Source organism: Oncorhynchus nerka, linkage group LG18, assembly GCF_034236695.1.
Source record: "Oncorhynchus nerka isolate Pitt River linkage group LG18, Oner_Uvic_2.0, whole genome shotgun sequence".
Classification (NCBI taxonomy): domain Eukaryota; kingdom Metazoa; phylum Chordata; class Actinopteri; order Salmoniformes; family Salmonidae; genus Oncorhynchus; species Oncorhynchus nerka.
In genome coordinates, this window is record NC_088413.1 from 31092911 (window position 1) to 31110178 (window position 17268).

Below are 17268 nucleotides of genomic sequence, written 5' to 3' on the forward strand. Positions count from 1 at the left end.
CAGTCCTTAACGATTACAAGCATACCCATAACATGATGAAGTTACCACGATGACTAAAAATATGGAAAGTGGTACTCAGTAATGTGTTGTATTTGCCCCAAACATGACACTTTGTATTTAGGACAAAAAGTGTTTTTGCAACATTTTTGTAGAATTACTTTAGTGCCTTGTTGCAAACAGGATGAATGTTTTAGGATATTTGTATTCCAGTGTTAAATTCTGTCTTTTCGCTCTGTCAATTAGGTTTGTATTGTGGAATAACTACAATGGTGTTGATCCATCCTCAGTTTTCTTCTATCAAAGCCATTAAACTCTTTCAAAGTCATCATTGGCCTCATGGTGAAATCCCTGAGCGGTTCCTTCCTCTCTGGCAACTGAGTTATTAAGGTTGACTGGGTGTATTGATACACCATCAAAAGTATAATTAATAACTTTACCATGCTAAAAGGGATATTTAATGTCAGCTTTAATTTATATGATATATCTACCAATAGATGGGTAAAATAGGTGCCCTTCTTTACGAGGCATTGGAAAACCTCCCTGGTTTTTATGGTTGAATCTGTGTTTGAAAATTGAGGGAACTTACAGATAATTGTATGTGTGGGATACAGAGATGAGGCAGTCATAAAAAACACGTTAAATCGTATTATTGCACACAGAGTCCATGCGATGTATTGTTACTCAAGCACATTTTTACTCCTGAACTTATTTAGGCTTGCCATAAAGGGTTTGAATACGTATTGACTCAACATTTTAGCTTTTCATTTTTTATTAATTTGTAACATTTAAAAAAACATAACATTATGGCATATTGTGTGTGTAGGCCAGTGACAAAAACATCTCAATGTAATCCATTTTTAATTCATGCTTTAACACAATAAAAATGTGGAAAAAGTCAAGGGGTGTGAATACTTTGAGGGTACTGTATATTTGTGTATTTTCCCCAACACCAAATACAAACATACACATATTAACAACAACTTACAGACGCACCCAAAAATGACTACAGCTCATCTGCCGAGACGCACATGCTCACACCCCCATCCCTAGTGCCGGCATTGTTGTTTGCTACATTGGCCTTAAATTGTACCAATTTGTTTTTCTAGGTCAACCATGCTATTTCAATGTGTAATGATGGCGGATTGATTGATTTCCAGGTTTTTTTTCGTATATATTTTTTCAAGATGAGTGATGAGAGGAGAATCGTCCAGCCCATTGGGTATCTCACTACACCCCCATATCCCATGTCTTAAAATTTGACAGATAAAAATGTAATTACCATTGTAATACTTCTGACGGCCAACTTTCTAACTCAGCCCATAACTTTTGGACGTCATAGTATTCCCAGAAAGCATGGATTATTGAGTCATTTGTGAATTTTGTCTCTTGCATAGTACATTTTATCCATTAGTTTATACTGGATTAAGTGTACATTTGTTAACTGTAATTTAATTAGTTATGCACCAACATTCCCTCCATCTTGTGCCAACATCAGTTATTTTTAAGTCTTGGTTCCCATAGTTTATATTTGTTTCTAAGAGATTGTCAGCTGGATATGCTCTCTGCAAGGTTTTGTGTATCTTATCATATGAACACGCTTTTCTGACTCAAATAAGATTCCCCCAAGGTTTCTCTGATGTCCCAAACATTATTGTGATATGTAACTTAAGTTTCTTTTTAATTCCGTCAACAGGATGGGGGAGATATTGTGCCCCTTTCTTTTTTTCTTCTTTTTTATATATTTTCTTTTTGCATTTTCCAATTAAGAACATTCAAAACAAAAGTGAAAAGATATTAGACAACGATAGCACAAAGTGACAGTAACAGACGAGCGTAACAAAAAGATTAAAAAAAGTATATATACAAACATACAATAAGAAAAAAAAAATAATGAGACATTGTATCACCTGCCGTAGGCTACATATTATACATTATGTGTGAAACATTATGTGAGGATTATATAGAGATTCAATCAATGAGATGTGGGGGGAGATTCTCCATATAGTCAATAAAAGGTTGCCAAATTCTGTAAAATGTCTTCAACTTATTCCTCAAGCAGTAAGTGATTTTCTCCAAGGGGATACAACTATTAACTTCCGATAGCCACATTGCAACTGCCAGGGAGGAATCCAATTTCCATTTCTTGGCAATCGCTAGCAATATCTCTGTTAGCTTTATAGTATGGCTTTGCCTAAGATTGGTGTTAGTAAAGTTACCCAGTAGACAGACCTCCGGGTCTAAAGGGAGTTACAACCCCGTGAATTGAGGATATGGTATCGCATACCCCCTGCCAGAAACCGTGTAGTTTTGAACACTGCCAAGTGGAATGGAGGAATGTTCCTTCATCTGAGCCACATCTAAAACATAGGGAGGAGATATCTGTGTTGAACTTGTGCAGTCTAGATGGGGTGATATAGAGCTGATGGAGGAAATTAAACTGGATCAGTCTGTATCTGGAGTTCAATGTGGATGTAACACCATCCCTGCATAGGTCACTCCATAGACCCTCATCAAGATCAATACCCAGATCTTTTTCCCCATCTAAGTCGGGGTTTATCTAGCCCAGGCAATGTTAGTCCTGACATAAGAGCATCGTATACACGGGAAATGGTCTTGAACAGTGGTTGGTCTGCGTGGCAGAGTTGTTCAATAGGTGACATCTTAGGTAGGTTCCATTGTCCCTTGAGAGTCACCCTAATAAAGTTTCGTAGTTGTAGGTAGCTAAAGAAGTCCCTGTTAGGCAAGTGGTATTTCTGTTTCAGCTGATCAAAAGACATAAGAACTTCCTCCTCGTAACAATGTTCCAGAAAGAGTGATCCCCTTATCAGACCATGGTCTAAAGTTACTATTCTGGAAAAACATATGAATCAATCTATTGTTCCATAAAGGGGTTTTTAGGGGAAAGGAATCCCCCTCGTCCAAACAGCTCATGCAGTTTGCACCATGCCAGGACAGAATGTATGATTAAAGGGTTGTCTGTGATGTTTTTTTATAGATTTTCTGTCCCATTAGTAAAACAATTCTGCCCCAGTGTCATCATTTACCTCAATCTTTTCAATGTTCACCCATGAGGGAGAGGGACCATTGTCAAACCTCTGAGCCAGAAACCTAGACTGTGCAGCCCAGTAGTACATTCTAAAATTGGGGAGGTTTAAGCCCCCTTGACTGTAATTAAGGGTCAGTTTATCCAGGCCAACCCTAGGGGTTTTGCCGTGCCAGAAAAAACGTCTGGTCAGCTTGTCGAGAGAGGAAAAAAATGCTGCGGGAACAGGGATAGGGAGAGATTGAAACAGATATAGAAATCTGGGCAGGACATTCATTTTAATTACATTGATTCTACCCAGTAGAGTGAGAGGTAAGTCCATCCATTTACAAAGGTCACCCTCCACCTTTTGCAACAAACTGGCCAGATTTAGTTTATAGAGGTTGTTTAGATTACCATCCACCATTATGCCCAAATATGTGAAGCCCATAGGCGACCATCTAAAAGGAAACTTGTGCTTGATGGTATGATGGTCAAAGACAGACAATGGTAAGATTTCGCTTTTATCAAAATTGACCTTATATCCAGAGAAATAACTATAACACTGTAGTAGGATCTGCAAGTGAGAGAGGGAGTGTTCTGGGTTTGTTAGAAATAAGATAAGCTTGTCCGCAAAGAGTGATAATTTATGGGTATGGGGGCCCACCTCAAAGCCATGTATATCAGGGCACGTTCTAATAGCCTCAGCCAACGGTTCGATGACGAGGGCAAAGAGGTGGGGGCTAATTGGGCAACCTTGTCTGTTCCCACTATAAAGAGGGAAAGAGGAGGAAGTAATCCCATTGGTAGCAATCCTAGCTTTAGGAGATTTGTAGAGTGATTTTATCAAATTTACAAACACGGTACCTAAACCAAACTTTTCCAAGACGCGAAAGAGGTATGGCCATTCAACCCTATCAAAGGCCTTTTCAGCGTCGAAGGAGACTGTGACACTAGGTATTTTGTTTTTGTTAGCAAGGTGAATTATATCGAAGAACCTTCTGAGATTATTGGAGGACAATCTATTAATTATGAAGCCAGTCTGATCTGGGTATTGTGCCCCTTTCTAAAGCAATTTCATCAGGTAATGTATTTTTGATTCATGACATTGATATAATTCATTTAAATGTATTATCTCAGCTGGAAAATTGAAAGCTTCCAAAGTTTTGAATAGAATATGCAATTTAAGACGGTCGAAAGCCTTTTCTGCTTCAACAGCCATTATTGATAAATATTTATCTAGTTTTTTTGCGTATTGCATTAAACATGTCCTTGTATTTGTTTGTCTATTTTTAATAAACCCTGTTTGCTATGTATCAAGTCTGGTAAGACTTTTGCCATGCTAATGCTTATAAGCATTTGCACTTATTGTATTGTCACAATTTATCAAGCTTTTGGGTCTATAATCAGCAGGGGACTCTCCAGATTTTCCTGGTTTTATTATATCTGAAATAACAGTTTGGTACATGGAACTAGGACGTACTGAGCGACGAGTGTTGTCATTTGTGTAAATAGGTGTACTTTGCCCTAAAATTGTGCTTTTCTCCATGCTAATGTTTTAATAGTATCCAATATTTATTTTTGGGTGATCTGTTTTTAGTGATTGTTTTGACTGCTGATAATTGCTTCAGGGTTCTTGAGTCTAAGGCTAGAGGATCCGTCCAACTATTTTTTAATTCGGATTTATATACATTTTCATGGAAGCTTTTAAAATTGTCATTAATCGCACTGTTTCTAATTACCGCATTTGTATCTTTTAAAACATAAATGTAGTATTTTGTGAGAGCTGCCAGATAGTTACCATATTTATTTGCCATTAAGTAGTATGCTTTATTTGAGTTTAACCTGTAGTTGTTGGCTCTCTTCAAAAGTAAAATATCGTATTCCTAATTAAGTTCAGAAATGTCTTTCTTGTTTAACTTAGGAGTCTTTACATTGGCTTTTTCTAGGATAGAAATTAAAATGAAAGAAAAATAAGTCACTAAATAAGATTTAACTTTTGCCGAGTATGAGATTATCATTCCCCTAATGTACGCCTTAAAGGCATCCCAAATTATATTGGGGGTTGGCTTTTCTTTGTCTGCTATTTCTAAATTGGTAATGTTTTTTTAATGGTTTCATTTAGGTATTTAATACATTCCGGGTCCAGAAGATGCACTCTGTTCATTCTACAGATTCTGTCGCTAAGTGTATTTTCTGTTGATGTAATTAGGCATGATACCGGACAACGATCCGATATCACTATATCGTGCATTTATGGGAATAAAAATGGTCAATTCTTGAATAGCTTTTCTTACTTTGAGAAAAAAAAGTAAATCTTAGTTGGGAATAGTAATCTCTAGGTGTACTGTAAATTATTTGTAGCGATGACTCATTCCAGCCTCTTTATTACTATGTCTGTCAATCTTATCGAACTTGTAATGTGGGTCACCTGCCCTAAAAAAAGTTCCTGGCTGGATTTGATCTAATATAGCTTGCATTCTATCTAAAAGCACCAGACTTGTCCCGGATACAAACAAAATCACGAACTTTGGTTCTATCTGAATGTTTTTTCAAAATTGTGTTATTGATATAGCCTTGTTCTGTTCTCTACCTATTTAGTACTCTTAATAACCCAATTCATGTTTAGTTAAAAAGAATACAAGATAAAAATAGATGACACCATTCAAACCAATGAGGGTTCAGAAATATAAAGCCAATTATCTCAGAATCATCTTTTTGCAGATAGAACCTTATAGTCCTAAACTCTCAATATGTAACATACTTTTTAGACTTAAGGCATATATGTCACACAATGTCTGGATGAAATATTCTACCCAGGAATATTAAACACTGAAATCTGTGGGTCATCTGTGGGTCTTTTCTGCTGACAACAATGAAAATGTATATTTGTCTTTAATGCTGGGTTTGATCTAAATGTCAGAAGCTATCCAGGGGAATGGTTACTATTATGTTAGAGTAGAATGTTTTTTCTGCTGGTGCATCCTGAGGTAGCTCCTCTCTGATAACCTCTTCCCGCAGTGAGTACTGGCGAAGGGCCGTTCTCCTGTGTGGATTTTCAGGTGCATCTTCAGCTGGTCCTGGCGGGAGAACCTCTTCTCACACTGCGTACAGCTGTAGGGTTTCTCCCCTGTGTGGACCCTCTGGTGCCTCTTCAGGTGACCAGCCTGGGCGAAGCGCATGTGACACTGGGTACAGCTGAAGGGTTTCACCCCTGTGTGGACTCTCAGGTGCCTCTTCAGGCTGAAGGAGTGAGAGAAACTGGCCTGGCACAGGTGGCAGCTGAATTGTTTCTCCCCCGTGTGCATCCTCTGGTGTATCTCCACCTGTTGGGGGAAACTGAAGGCTTTCCCACAGAAAGAACACGGGAAGCGCTTCTCTTTGGCGCCACCACCTTTACTGATTCTATCTCCACTACTGTCATTTGTCAATGGGCTTGTGTAGCTATTTAGTGTTGAGGCATTGGCATTGTCTGAGGTCTGGTTTAACATAAGGAGAGTGTGAGGAGGATTAAGGCCAGGGAGTGTCTGTGTTATCGCAGGATCCATATTACAGTTAATAGATCCTATAAAAGGCAGACTGAAGGAAGCACCTGTTAGGGGGTCAACATGAGGCGCGATCAGTCTCTCCGAATCACAATTATAGGAGCAGGACGGAGCATCGTAAGCCAAGTCTGTACTCTCCCGCCGCATACGTTCCCTTTCCTGTCCCCGCAGACCAAATCTACGCCTCGCCCTGGTCTCAGCCAGTCTGTTGTCATGGAGACTATGTTCAGATGTTGTTTTGGGTTCGACCGTCTGTTTCTGGTTGTGGTTAACAGTGTTGTTCCCCAGCCCAGAGTTGAGGACGCTGTCCCATCCCCTGACCTCCACTATGTCACCTCTGGGCCAGGTCTGCTCGGTGATGTTGTTCACTGGGCCCTTGGCAGCACCCGCCTGGGTCTGGGAATCCAAAATGGCCACCCATTCTTCTCTGTTAGCCTCCAGCCAACCACCTACAGGAAGAGTTTAGAAAATAGACTTTACAAACACGGCAGAGAACTCTACATATGGAGTTGTTGTTGTCAATTACAATGTGTTTTTGTATGTAAACATAAGTTATATTGATTTCATTAAAGAAAAACCAATAGCCACTATTCCCATTGAATATATAATACTGTATGTAGGCTATATGTGGGTCTTTCTATTAAGTTACAGCTGTTGATAAGTCCCTGCTAATAATCAGACCATGTCATTACATTAAGATAAGGGGGGAACATAGCTCTATATTCAATACAATTCACAAGTTAATTTAAAACCTGTTTAACCATTCTCATGGTGGGTGTCTTAATGGATTTGTCCAAAATCGGGTGACATTACTTTTCTGTCCTTGCATTTATGGCTGTGTCAGTTGTTGTATCATATAATAAGCATTAATCAGTTCAATTATACTTTAAACTTGAACCCTGTAAGATCTACCTTGATCTAGCTGTCGGACAGTTTTTTTGTACAGAGATATTAGAAATTCAGTGTAACTACGTAACATTTTGTGCCTCCTTACACTGAGTATAGTGTTAGGAACATTGCTCTTTCCATGACAGACTGACCAGGTGAAAGACCTATGATCCCTTGTTGATGTCACTTGCTAAATCCACTTCAATCAGTGTAGATGAAAAAGAGGAGAGGATTTTTAAACCTCGAGACAATTGGGACATGGATTGTGTATGTGTGCAATTGAGATGGTGAATGGGCAAGTCAAAAGATTGAAGTGCCTTTGAACAGGGTATAGTAGCAGGTGCCAGGCCTAGGGCTGTGTCGGTCATGAAAATTTGTCAGCCTGCGATTGTCATGCAAATACCTGCCGGTCTCACGGCAATTGACCGTTAAGTAACAAACACCTTTAGCATCTCCTGGCTTCCACTGATCCATTTAATATAGCCTACACCACAATACATCCATTATTTATTTTAGTCAGGTCTAAATAAACATGATGTGAAGAAAACTATTCAAAAGAGGATCCCAGCTTTCTTGTGCTGCTAGATTTATTGCTAAATTCTTAAAGTTAAGCACATTAATCCTCTTTACAACTGGTGTAGCCTACCTAGCACACAAAGGCGGTGCGTGAGTGTCAAGTTTGGGGAAGCTAATTTTCACCATAAAAATGCAATCCATGCATCATCGCATTTGCAGACTTATGTGAGAGAGCCTACTATTCGTTATGTGATGAGTAGATTGGATAGTCATAATTTAGGTTAACAATATAACTCAACCACTGTTCTCAAAAAAAGACCGCTCAATGCATGGCTGAGCGCGTAGAGTAGGACTAGACTATACGATATATCAGATACGTTTCTTTCTTTGCACGGGAAACATAAAGCTTGATACTGACAAACAGATCAAAAAACAAAGAATTGTCCATATAATAGGCATACGAGAAGGGGAGACTCAAAAGAGGAAATTATTGTCCAAAAACAAACTTAAGTAGCACTGACCCAACAATGATAAATAGTGAATATGCGCAGTGAGGACTCACCAGGGATATTGCCGATTCTATCGGTTGGTGCCAATAAGATATACTGTTGTTCGTTCAATGAAATTGAGAATTTTGATAACTGAAAGACAGATTAGTCTTTTCATTGTCTTCTCTTTACAGCAATAACCATTTGCTTTCCAAACGATGTTTTCCCGCGATTGTATTTTGAAATATTGAGATATGCCTGGCGTGGCCTCTACTCTTCACAGACTCGACAATATATGTAAAGACCAGATTAAATTAAGAATAGTCTGATGGGTGAGAATATGATCAAGTGCTTGTCAAATAGTGAATGAGAGATGATGAAGTGTACAGCCTGCGCAAGAAACGGAGCAGAGCTCATGCCTTTTCATGCAACTTTTTAAAAATCTTCATTAGTCACATCATGCGGTTAGAAATGTGTAAAATATGTTAACGTATAGCCTAATTTTTGTATCACCACTAAAGTTGCATAAATGTCTCTAAATTAAGCAGATGGGAGGACCTATTTCTTTATTAACCACTCAACACAGATGCCGCATGTGCGCACTCCCTCTGAAATCGTTTGGGGAAAATATCCTTTCTATTTTATTCAGCTATGTTCAATTGTATTCTTCATACTATTAAATGATGTGAAATAATGCCATGGAATTCTAAGCAAATCTTGTCTGCTAAATTAACTAGTGTAGCCCACAGCCATATGGCATAGACCTAACAAAGACAACTCAGAATATGTTCTTCTGAAATAGGCTACATTTTCTTCACATCATGTTTATTTAGACCCGACTAAAATAAATAATGGATGTATTGTGGTGTAGGCTATATTAAATGGATCAGTGGAAGCCAGGAGATGCTAAAGGTGTTTGTTACTTAACATGATGTGTACGACTTTGAGACTGCACACATTGAGCCTCATTCACAAGTGATAATATATAATTCACAAGTTATAATATTGTAACCCATTGGACTATTCTCAATTTAACCTTGTCTTTACATATACTAAATAATATATATGTGTGAAATTAGTTTTTATTTAGAATGGACCACTATCATGCACCTGTTGGAACAAGGGGAGAAAGAAATACATGTCATCGTATTCACTTAAATAGAAAATGGAAGACGCTTTTCCTGTGGTTCATTTTCATGCCAGCCAGGTAGGCTACTCCTGTTGTAAAGCAAAGTAATGTGCTTAATATTATGAAAGTTGACAAATAAATATGGTAGGTCTAGCCTTTAGAAAAGCTGATGGGATCCTCTTTTTAATAGAGGCCATCAAAACTCTTGATTTTTGATTGCATTGATGTCAGAATGATTAGAGCAGGGCACTCCAACCCTGTTCCTGGAGAGCTACTGTCCTGTAGGTTTTCACTTCAACCCCGTTCCTGGAGAGCTACTGTCCTGTAGATTTTCACTCCAACCCTAATCTACCACAACTGATTCTAATAATTAGCTGGTTGATAAACTGAACCAGTTTAGTTAACTGGGGTTGGCGCAAAAACCTACAGGACGGTAGCTCTCCAGGAACAGGGTTGGAGACCCCTTGCAATAGAGTGACAATAGAGCGCTAAGTACCAGGCCATAGGCGACTGGCAGTTAGCAAGTTTGGTATGCTACTAATGACCATCAGCGACAAAGCGCAGTTTTGGAGAAGCCTAGTTACCGTCACATGGAATTTGACTGTGGTCATGACTCGGTAATACGGTCACCGTAACAGCCCTAGCCAGGCACACTGGTTTGAGTGTGTCAAGAACTGCAAGTTTCCCGTGTGTATCAACAATGATCCCACGACCCAAAGGACATCCAGCTAACTTGAAACAACTGTGGGAAGCATTGGAGTCAACATGGGCCAGCATCCCTGTGGAACGCTTTCAACACCTTGTAGAGTCCATGCCCTCCCGAATTGAGGCAAAAGGGGGTGCAACTCAATATTAGGATGGTGTTCCTAATGTTTTGTACACAGTGTATGTTACGGGGTGAAACCCGTTTTAATGGACACATAAATCCCCAAAAATGGATGCTATTGCAAAATCGAATGCTTCCAACCGAATGAGTCACCTTGATACTTAAAACCTAAGTCGATACTGTCATTAACGTGGTTCTTCAATAATTACATAATACTTGTTGGATGTGCCTTTGGTGTCGAGTTGTTTAATTACACTGTGATATTTTCACACATCATCATCTGATCCAGGGAGAAATTTTCTGAATGACAGTCGAGTGAGAAACAGCTGTTGTAATAGCATATGCGATGCAACAACAAAACAAGTGCTGGAAAAAAGGTGTTTGCGAAGAATGTCTCATTCAATACACCGGTGAATACAGTTGTGCCTGGATCCAAGTTGGATCCAATATCCTTGGCAAATTGATGTTGATCATAAGTTGTTTTCTGCTTTATTTTCAGCAAGGTCAAGTTAGATTTAACAGAGAACCCATCTAGGTAATGAGTTCATGTTTTCATGCCTCGGAATCGACACCGAGTCTACTGTGAAGGATAGACTATTGCGCAACACCCAATGCTATTCCTATGAATTATTCTGGAAGTTTAGCCTACTTGGAATTGGCCTACCTTGAAAATCAGACATTACCTGAATTTGGTGCTACATCTTGGCACTAATGTCCTTGTAATTATTGTAACCAATCTATAAGTTCACCTGCTCCCATATATTTATCCCTGATTTCTTTTTTGACCCGTTTCTGTGAGAAATGTGGCCACTTTCGTTTGTTTCCCACTGCTTCAATTGAAGGGTGTTGTGCTACTCTGTTTCTGTAAAACCACGTGTGGTTATTATGAGGACGACAACATCTAATGTTGGCTTCAACCTGTCTTTCCATACAAATCCTTCCCGTACAAAAGGAACCTGGTTTTTGGTGGCTTTCTCTTCATAAAAACAGAGCTGGTGAGATACAAATGGTGAGATTAATGCTACTGCTATTCATTGATGTATTATGTGTGGCTGCGTCAGAAGTTAATAATAATTTGGATATCAATGCATTGACAAGGCCTAAAAATCCATTATTCTTAAAGTGGTAATGGGGTCCTTGAAAATTACAATTACGTGCATGAAAATATCCCTGAAAGTCCTTCAATTTGGCTTGCCAATGTCTGTATGAACCCTGCTTAAAGGATGTATAGTATTGGGCCTATGTTGTATAGGTGGTGTTAAGGGACAATTTGCATATATTCCTCTAAGTACAGGTATGTGGAACTGCATGAAAATCATTTTCATTTTGCTTCAAACCATTTAGAAATGTTGATCCTAATGTCACACATTGGCCCCATTATTTATAGAAAGACCCATGTATTACCTTACCTTGTTCCCCCACCTTTAGTCCACTCAGCAGATCAATGCTCTCTGGTTCATCTTCTATTGTCTCCTCTTTGACCAGCAGCAGATCAGGCTTCCCATCCTCCATGTCTACTGACTGTAAGAGATACAGAGTGAGAGGATGTTGGATACAGAAATCTGATATGAACACCCTGCTATGGAGCATCTTCTGATTGGGCAATGAGGGATTGCTATGAGTACTATGCAAACATATTAGTTGATTTGATACCTATGCAAACATGTCACTTAATTTGATTACTTACACTCTTTAATAGTTTTATAATTCAAATGCATGGTCAAGACCTGGGCCCGTAAAATAGTAAGATTGCTGATCGTGTATCAGGTCCCCACCTGTCTATATAGTCTTATTCATTATTATCTAAAAGGCAAAACTGATCCTAGATCAGCACTCCTACTCTGAGAGGCTTTGTGGAATCAGGCCCTAACCTAATACCATTCAGACAGCAGTTCACAGTGGGTTTACCTCAGTGAGACTGTGTGTGGTCCTGTGCTGCTCAGCTGGTTCCTCTGTGGGTTCAGGAGGTGTAGTCTGGTTGTCCTCCATGACCATGTTCTCCTCAGGGTTTCCCAGACACTCCTCCTTCCCCAGCAGCACCTCTGGACCCTCCTCAGGAAGAGAGAGGTGATACAGATTACACAGACATACACTCCCTCAATTACGTACACACAGATAATAAACACACTTTCAACATGGAGTGTTTACCCATCCCCACTATTTTTGAGTCCTATACTGTAGTTACAGAATGACTTCATTGTTGTTAAACCCATCATGGTGGACATTGATATGATGTGGGTAAAAACAAGTCAAGTCAAAAGTCAGACAAACCTGACTAAACTATTTTGATGTGTACAGTAGGTATACGTTAGTGTGTAGGTATATTTAGTAAGTGTAAATTGGTTATAAAGCCTCGTCGGGTGTATGCAGAATAAGGGTGAGATCAGATATTAAAGAGTGTCTCCGTAGCCATGTTTCCATCCAACTGAAGACACATTTTCATGCGAATATCCGAAAAACAAAATGCGCATTTTCCCACCAGAGATGCGTTTCCATCAAATTGACTTGTTGCGGATGAAGGCTGTGTGTGATGATGTAGCGCACATAAAAATACCCTTTACAGTTAAATTCCATGTACTGAATAAAAAATACAAGTTAAATGGGTTTCCATCACATTTTCAACTCTATTGATGTTTTTCTCAAAAAGGAATGTAGGCAGTATGCCCACTCTGGTATTGGCAGAGCAACACTGTTGGCTAGATCGCACATATAGCCTACATGATGAGATTATTATTATGGACAAAAGAGCGATATTATTTGTATTTGTCAAACGGCAGCCAAGCATCCATCATCATGTCACCAGAATAAGACCCTCAATATTTATCGGAAAGGACCATCTAGTTCATCACCATGCACTTTCACCACCCTGTGAAATCCATCATTATTTATTTCATATTTTGCCTAAACTGTTTCTGACAAGTTGTAGCGGGATGACCACACAACATAAATGTTTCCACCGACATTTCTCGCATAATTGACTTTAATCAGTCACAAAAAGATCCCATCTTGTTTAGCGTACTTTGTTTTGTCGACATTTGGAAAGTTTACCGAAAATGTGTCTGTTTCCATCAGGCCTGTTGTTACATTTTTTATCCGGCATGTACTTTTCTCACATAAAAAGATTGGATTGAAACCTTGTTAATTACAGTCTTGGAATGAAAAGTCCCATTTTATGTTTATTAAACATAAACAAGTGTTAAATAAACCATATGACAACATAATATATCCTACACAGTACAAACACAATATGTAACAGACTTTTTAGGCTTATATATGCCTTATAAATCACACAATGTCTGGATGCAATTTCTACCCCGGAATATTCAACACTGAAATTTGTTACTCTCATTATTCCAAATGCATCTGTGGATCTTCTCTACTGACAATGAAAATGAATCTTTGTCTCAGGGTTAGATCTAAGCTGTCGAGTGGAATGGTTACTTTCTATGTTATAGAGTGGAATGGTTTTTCTGCTGGTGTATCCTGAGATATCTCTTCTCAGAGAACCTCTTTCCGCAGTGCGTACAGGCGAACGGCCTTTCTCCTGTGTGGACCTTCATGTGGTCCTGGCGGGAGAACCTCTTCTCACACTGTGTACAGCTGTAGGATTTCTCCCCTGTGTGGACCCTCTGGTGCTTTTTCATGTCGCCAGCCTGGGCAAAGCACATATGCCACTGGGTACAGCTAAAGGATTTCACCCCTGTGTGAACCCTCTGGTGAATCTCCACCTTTTTGGGTCAGCTGAAGCCTTTGTTACAGAACACGCGGAGGAACCTTTTCTCTTTACTATTGCCTGATGTGGCTCCCCCTCCCTGAGCCTGAGCTCTAGCCATGTCGTTTGAGTTCAATACCTGATCGAAAAGGACGCGGCCGTGTGAATCGGAAGTCCCCATCGACGTGGACACTGGGTCGTGATCCCTGAGCGTGTATAAAGGGAAGAGGGTAGTGACATTTGGATTTGTCTCTAAGCTTTCCCTGTAATCTAAGAAATCTGTGCCCTGTGACTGTCTCCTAGGTGACTATCTGCATTCCATGCAGGAGGAGCGTCACCCTCCACTTTCACAGTCACCTCATCATTATAACCTCCTGTGTGTAAGAGTCTGTGTCTGTGTGTTACAGTTAATGTCTTGGTGTCTGTCTGTGACTTGAGGATGGCATTCAGCGTTCCACTGACCTCCGTGATACTGCGCCGGGTCCTGGGCTGCGCTGGGGCGGTGTCCTCCATGGCTACAGCCGCCTCTCCAGTCTGGATGTCTCTGCTGTGCCGTAAGTCATCCTCTCCTTCAGACCTCTCCTGCTTAACCCCAGGACCTGCAGCCTCTGCATCTGTAGACTGACACAAGAAGAGAAGAGGTTATTACTGGTACAGGAGTTTAATTGGATAACAATATTGTCAGGAAGTCTCACAAGCTCCCATGGCATATAAATAAAGATGTTCATGAATAGGGGAGCCATTGTGAAATAAAGAGGCTACATTGGATGTACATTTGATCTAAATACTATTATACTAACCTCTATCACGATAACATGTTGGGTTGTGGTTCCACTCCCCTCATCAACAGTGATTGGTTGGTCATCTCCCCGTGTATTGTGTCCCGCTGGCTTCACAAAACTCCTGTGGCCTCCAGTGAAATGTCCTTCACCTGCGAGAGTAAATTGGGAGGGGGGGGGGGGGGGGGGAGTGTTTAGGTTAGGGACTGTCAATGCTCAACTATATATTGTACACTATTGACACGTCTAGAATTGGCAAGGATGTAAAGTAACACTTCGCATAACTTCATATATCATGCCTCATTGTATTAAATTATTAAATCATAGGAAATGCATTAAACATGCATCTAGTTAGAATATGATATTGTGTCTTTGTGCAAGAAATTATTGCATACATACATACACATCTACAGTCACACATGTGCAGAGGGAATGGGGCGAGAGGCACTGAGCCATCTATGAACCGCGGCAGGCCGCGCACCTCGGGCCTACTGCAAAATGTACCTCTTGCCATTCCTCTGTATCGGTCGAGGATCTTGACACTACTGGGACGACTGGCAACGACGCGCTCCCGTGCCACCTTCAGTTCCAGTAGTTGTAGTTTCCTCCGCAATCCCCTGTTTTCTTTCTGGCTTTGAGTGATTTCCAATCCAAACACTGCATAGTCGTCGTCTACGAGTTTACAGATTTCTGCCACGGCTGCATTCGCTAGCACCTCCATGATGGAGGCTATTTGAGTGTGAAAAACCATACAGTTAGAGTTGGCCATTGTAGCTAACGTTAGCAGCTAACTAGCATTACCTAAATAACGTATATCAACCAAGACTGGTATCCAACGCGAATTAAATACTACGTGGGGTAAATATGTGATGCTGTGCGGTTAAATTAGTCATAATCTTAGATCCATGGTGTTAATAAACGTCTAAATAAAAACGCTAACGTGAAAATTGTTCTTGGTCGTTTACTTCCGTTTACATGGATGATTGGCGTCATAGTTCAAAGGTTGTGGCTAAATTAAAAGGGGTTGCGCTGGTGACGCTCATGAAACCAGAGGAGCGTTCAGTTTGCTGCACGTTTGCTACGTTGCAGAAGGGTTTGTACTGAACAACACGTTTACCCAAAACGTTCTTGAACAGTCTTTGAGATACGTTTGCTCGGGTTTGGTGGGAGTGACAAGGTGTGCCTTAAAGCAATAAGCGAGGTACTGTATTTAAAGGGCAGTGGCCATGCTGACAGTGTTCACCAAACCACAACCTCACCCCCTCCACGTTTTCAATTGGTCATTCAGTACAGCAATTATCCATCAAAAATACTGAACGCAGCCCAGTTTTAATCATGGTAGCAAATTGAGTTACAAAACCATGATGCATCTGCAAAAATCATCTGTCATTCTGAAGTCTAAGATGCCTAGTTTATGGCACTGTGTCTACATTTTCACCAGAATGTTGTACATTTTCACCCAAAATTCTTACCGAAATGCGTTAAAATTAAGTCATTTTATACAATGTTACTTGAAAAAAACATGGGGCATCATACAAACTGCGACAGTTTAACATTTCAGTACCCAGATCCAGTTTCCTTGCAACAAAAAAAATCAAGAGTGATAGGAATGCTCAAGGAGACCCCAAATAACATATTTCTGTGGGGTTTGGTTTGCATCACTTAAACCCCGATGTTACATATAGGTAACACACTTTCAAGTGGCTTTACTTTCCTAAAAATTAACATTATTCTTAGAAAATGTACTCAGCCGTCTCTGGACATTGTATAAGCATTTTGCATGCATTGAATTTCAGAAACTCAACTTTTTGACAATGTCCGAGACCATTCGGAGGAGGATTTGGGATTTTCAGCGCATCTCTGATAGTGTAATTACAACGATTGGCCACCAGCGGGTGCCAAAGTTGTTTATGGGGATTACATTTACATTTAAGTCATTTAGCAGACGCTCTTATCCAGAGCGACTTACAAATTGGTGCGTTCACCTTATGACATCCAGTGGAACAGCCACTTTACAATAGTGCATCTAAATATTTTAAGGGGGGGGGGTGAGAAGGATTACTTTATCTTATCCTAGGTATTCCTTAAAGAGGTGGGGTTTCAGGTGTCTCCGGAAGGTGGTGATTGACTCCGCTGTCCTGGCGTCGTGAGGGAGTTTGTTCCACCATTGGGGGCCAGAGCAGCGAACAGTTTTGACTGGGCTGAGCGGGAACTGTACTTCCTCAGTGGTAGGGAGGCGAGCAGGCCAGAGGTGGATGAACGCAGTGCCTTTGTTTGGGTGTAGGGCCTGATCAGAGCCTGGAGGTACTGAGGTGCCGTTCCCCTCACAGCTCCGTAGGCAAGCACCATGGTCTTGTAGCGGA

At 40.3% G+C, this 17268-nt stretch overlaps 1 protein-coding gene across 2 annotated transcripts; it reads right to left on the reverse strand.

Annotated features, from left to right (window-relative positions):
- Nucleotides 1-841: 841 nt before the first annotated feature.
- Nucleotides 842-17268, reverse strand: LOC115146718 (myoneurin-like). Of its 2 annotated transcripts, none has more exons than XM_065003965.1 (6): nucleotides 15410-17268; nucleotides 14927-15057; nucleotides 14589-14747; nucleotides 12323-12463; nucleotides 11824-11935; nucleotides 842-7016 (listed from the first exon to the last, which is right to left on the reverse strand). In XM_065003965.1, the coding sequence occupies exons 1-6, from the start codon at nucleotides 15672-15674 to the stop codon at nucleotides 5971-5973; spliced, it is 1854 nt and encodes a 617-aa protein (XP_064860037.1). In that variant the 5' UTR covers nucleotides 15675-17268; the 3' UTR covers nucleotides 842-5970. The 2 variants fall into 2 exon arrangements, with proteins under 2 accessions (XP_064860037.1, XP_029544636.2); XM_029688776.2 differs by having other exon boundaries at nucleotides 12323-12466.

Coding starts and splice junctions, on each gene's coding strand:
- LOC115146718 (XM_029688776.2), bottom strand. CDS start 15,674: ATGGCCAACTCTAACTGTATGGTTTTTCACACTCAAATAGCCTCCATC. Junction 14,748..14,926: donor AACATGTTATCGTGATAGAG/GTTAGTATAATA, acceptor TTCTTGTGTCAG/TCTACAGATGCAGAGGCTGC. Junction 7,017..11,823: donor ACTAAAGGTGGGGGAACAAG/GTAAGGTAATAC, acceptor CTCTTCCTGTAG/GTGGTTGGCTGGAGGCTAAC.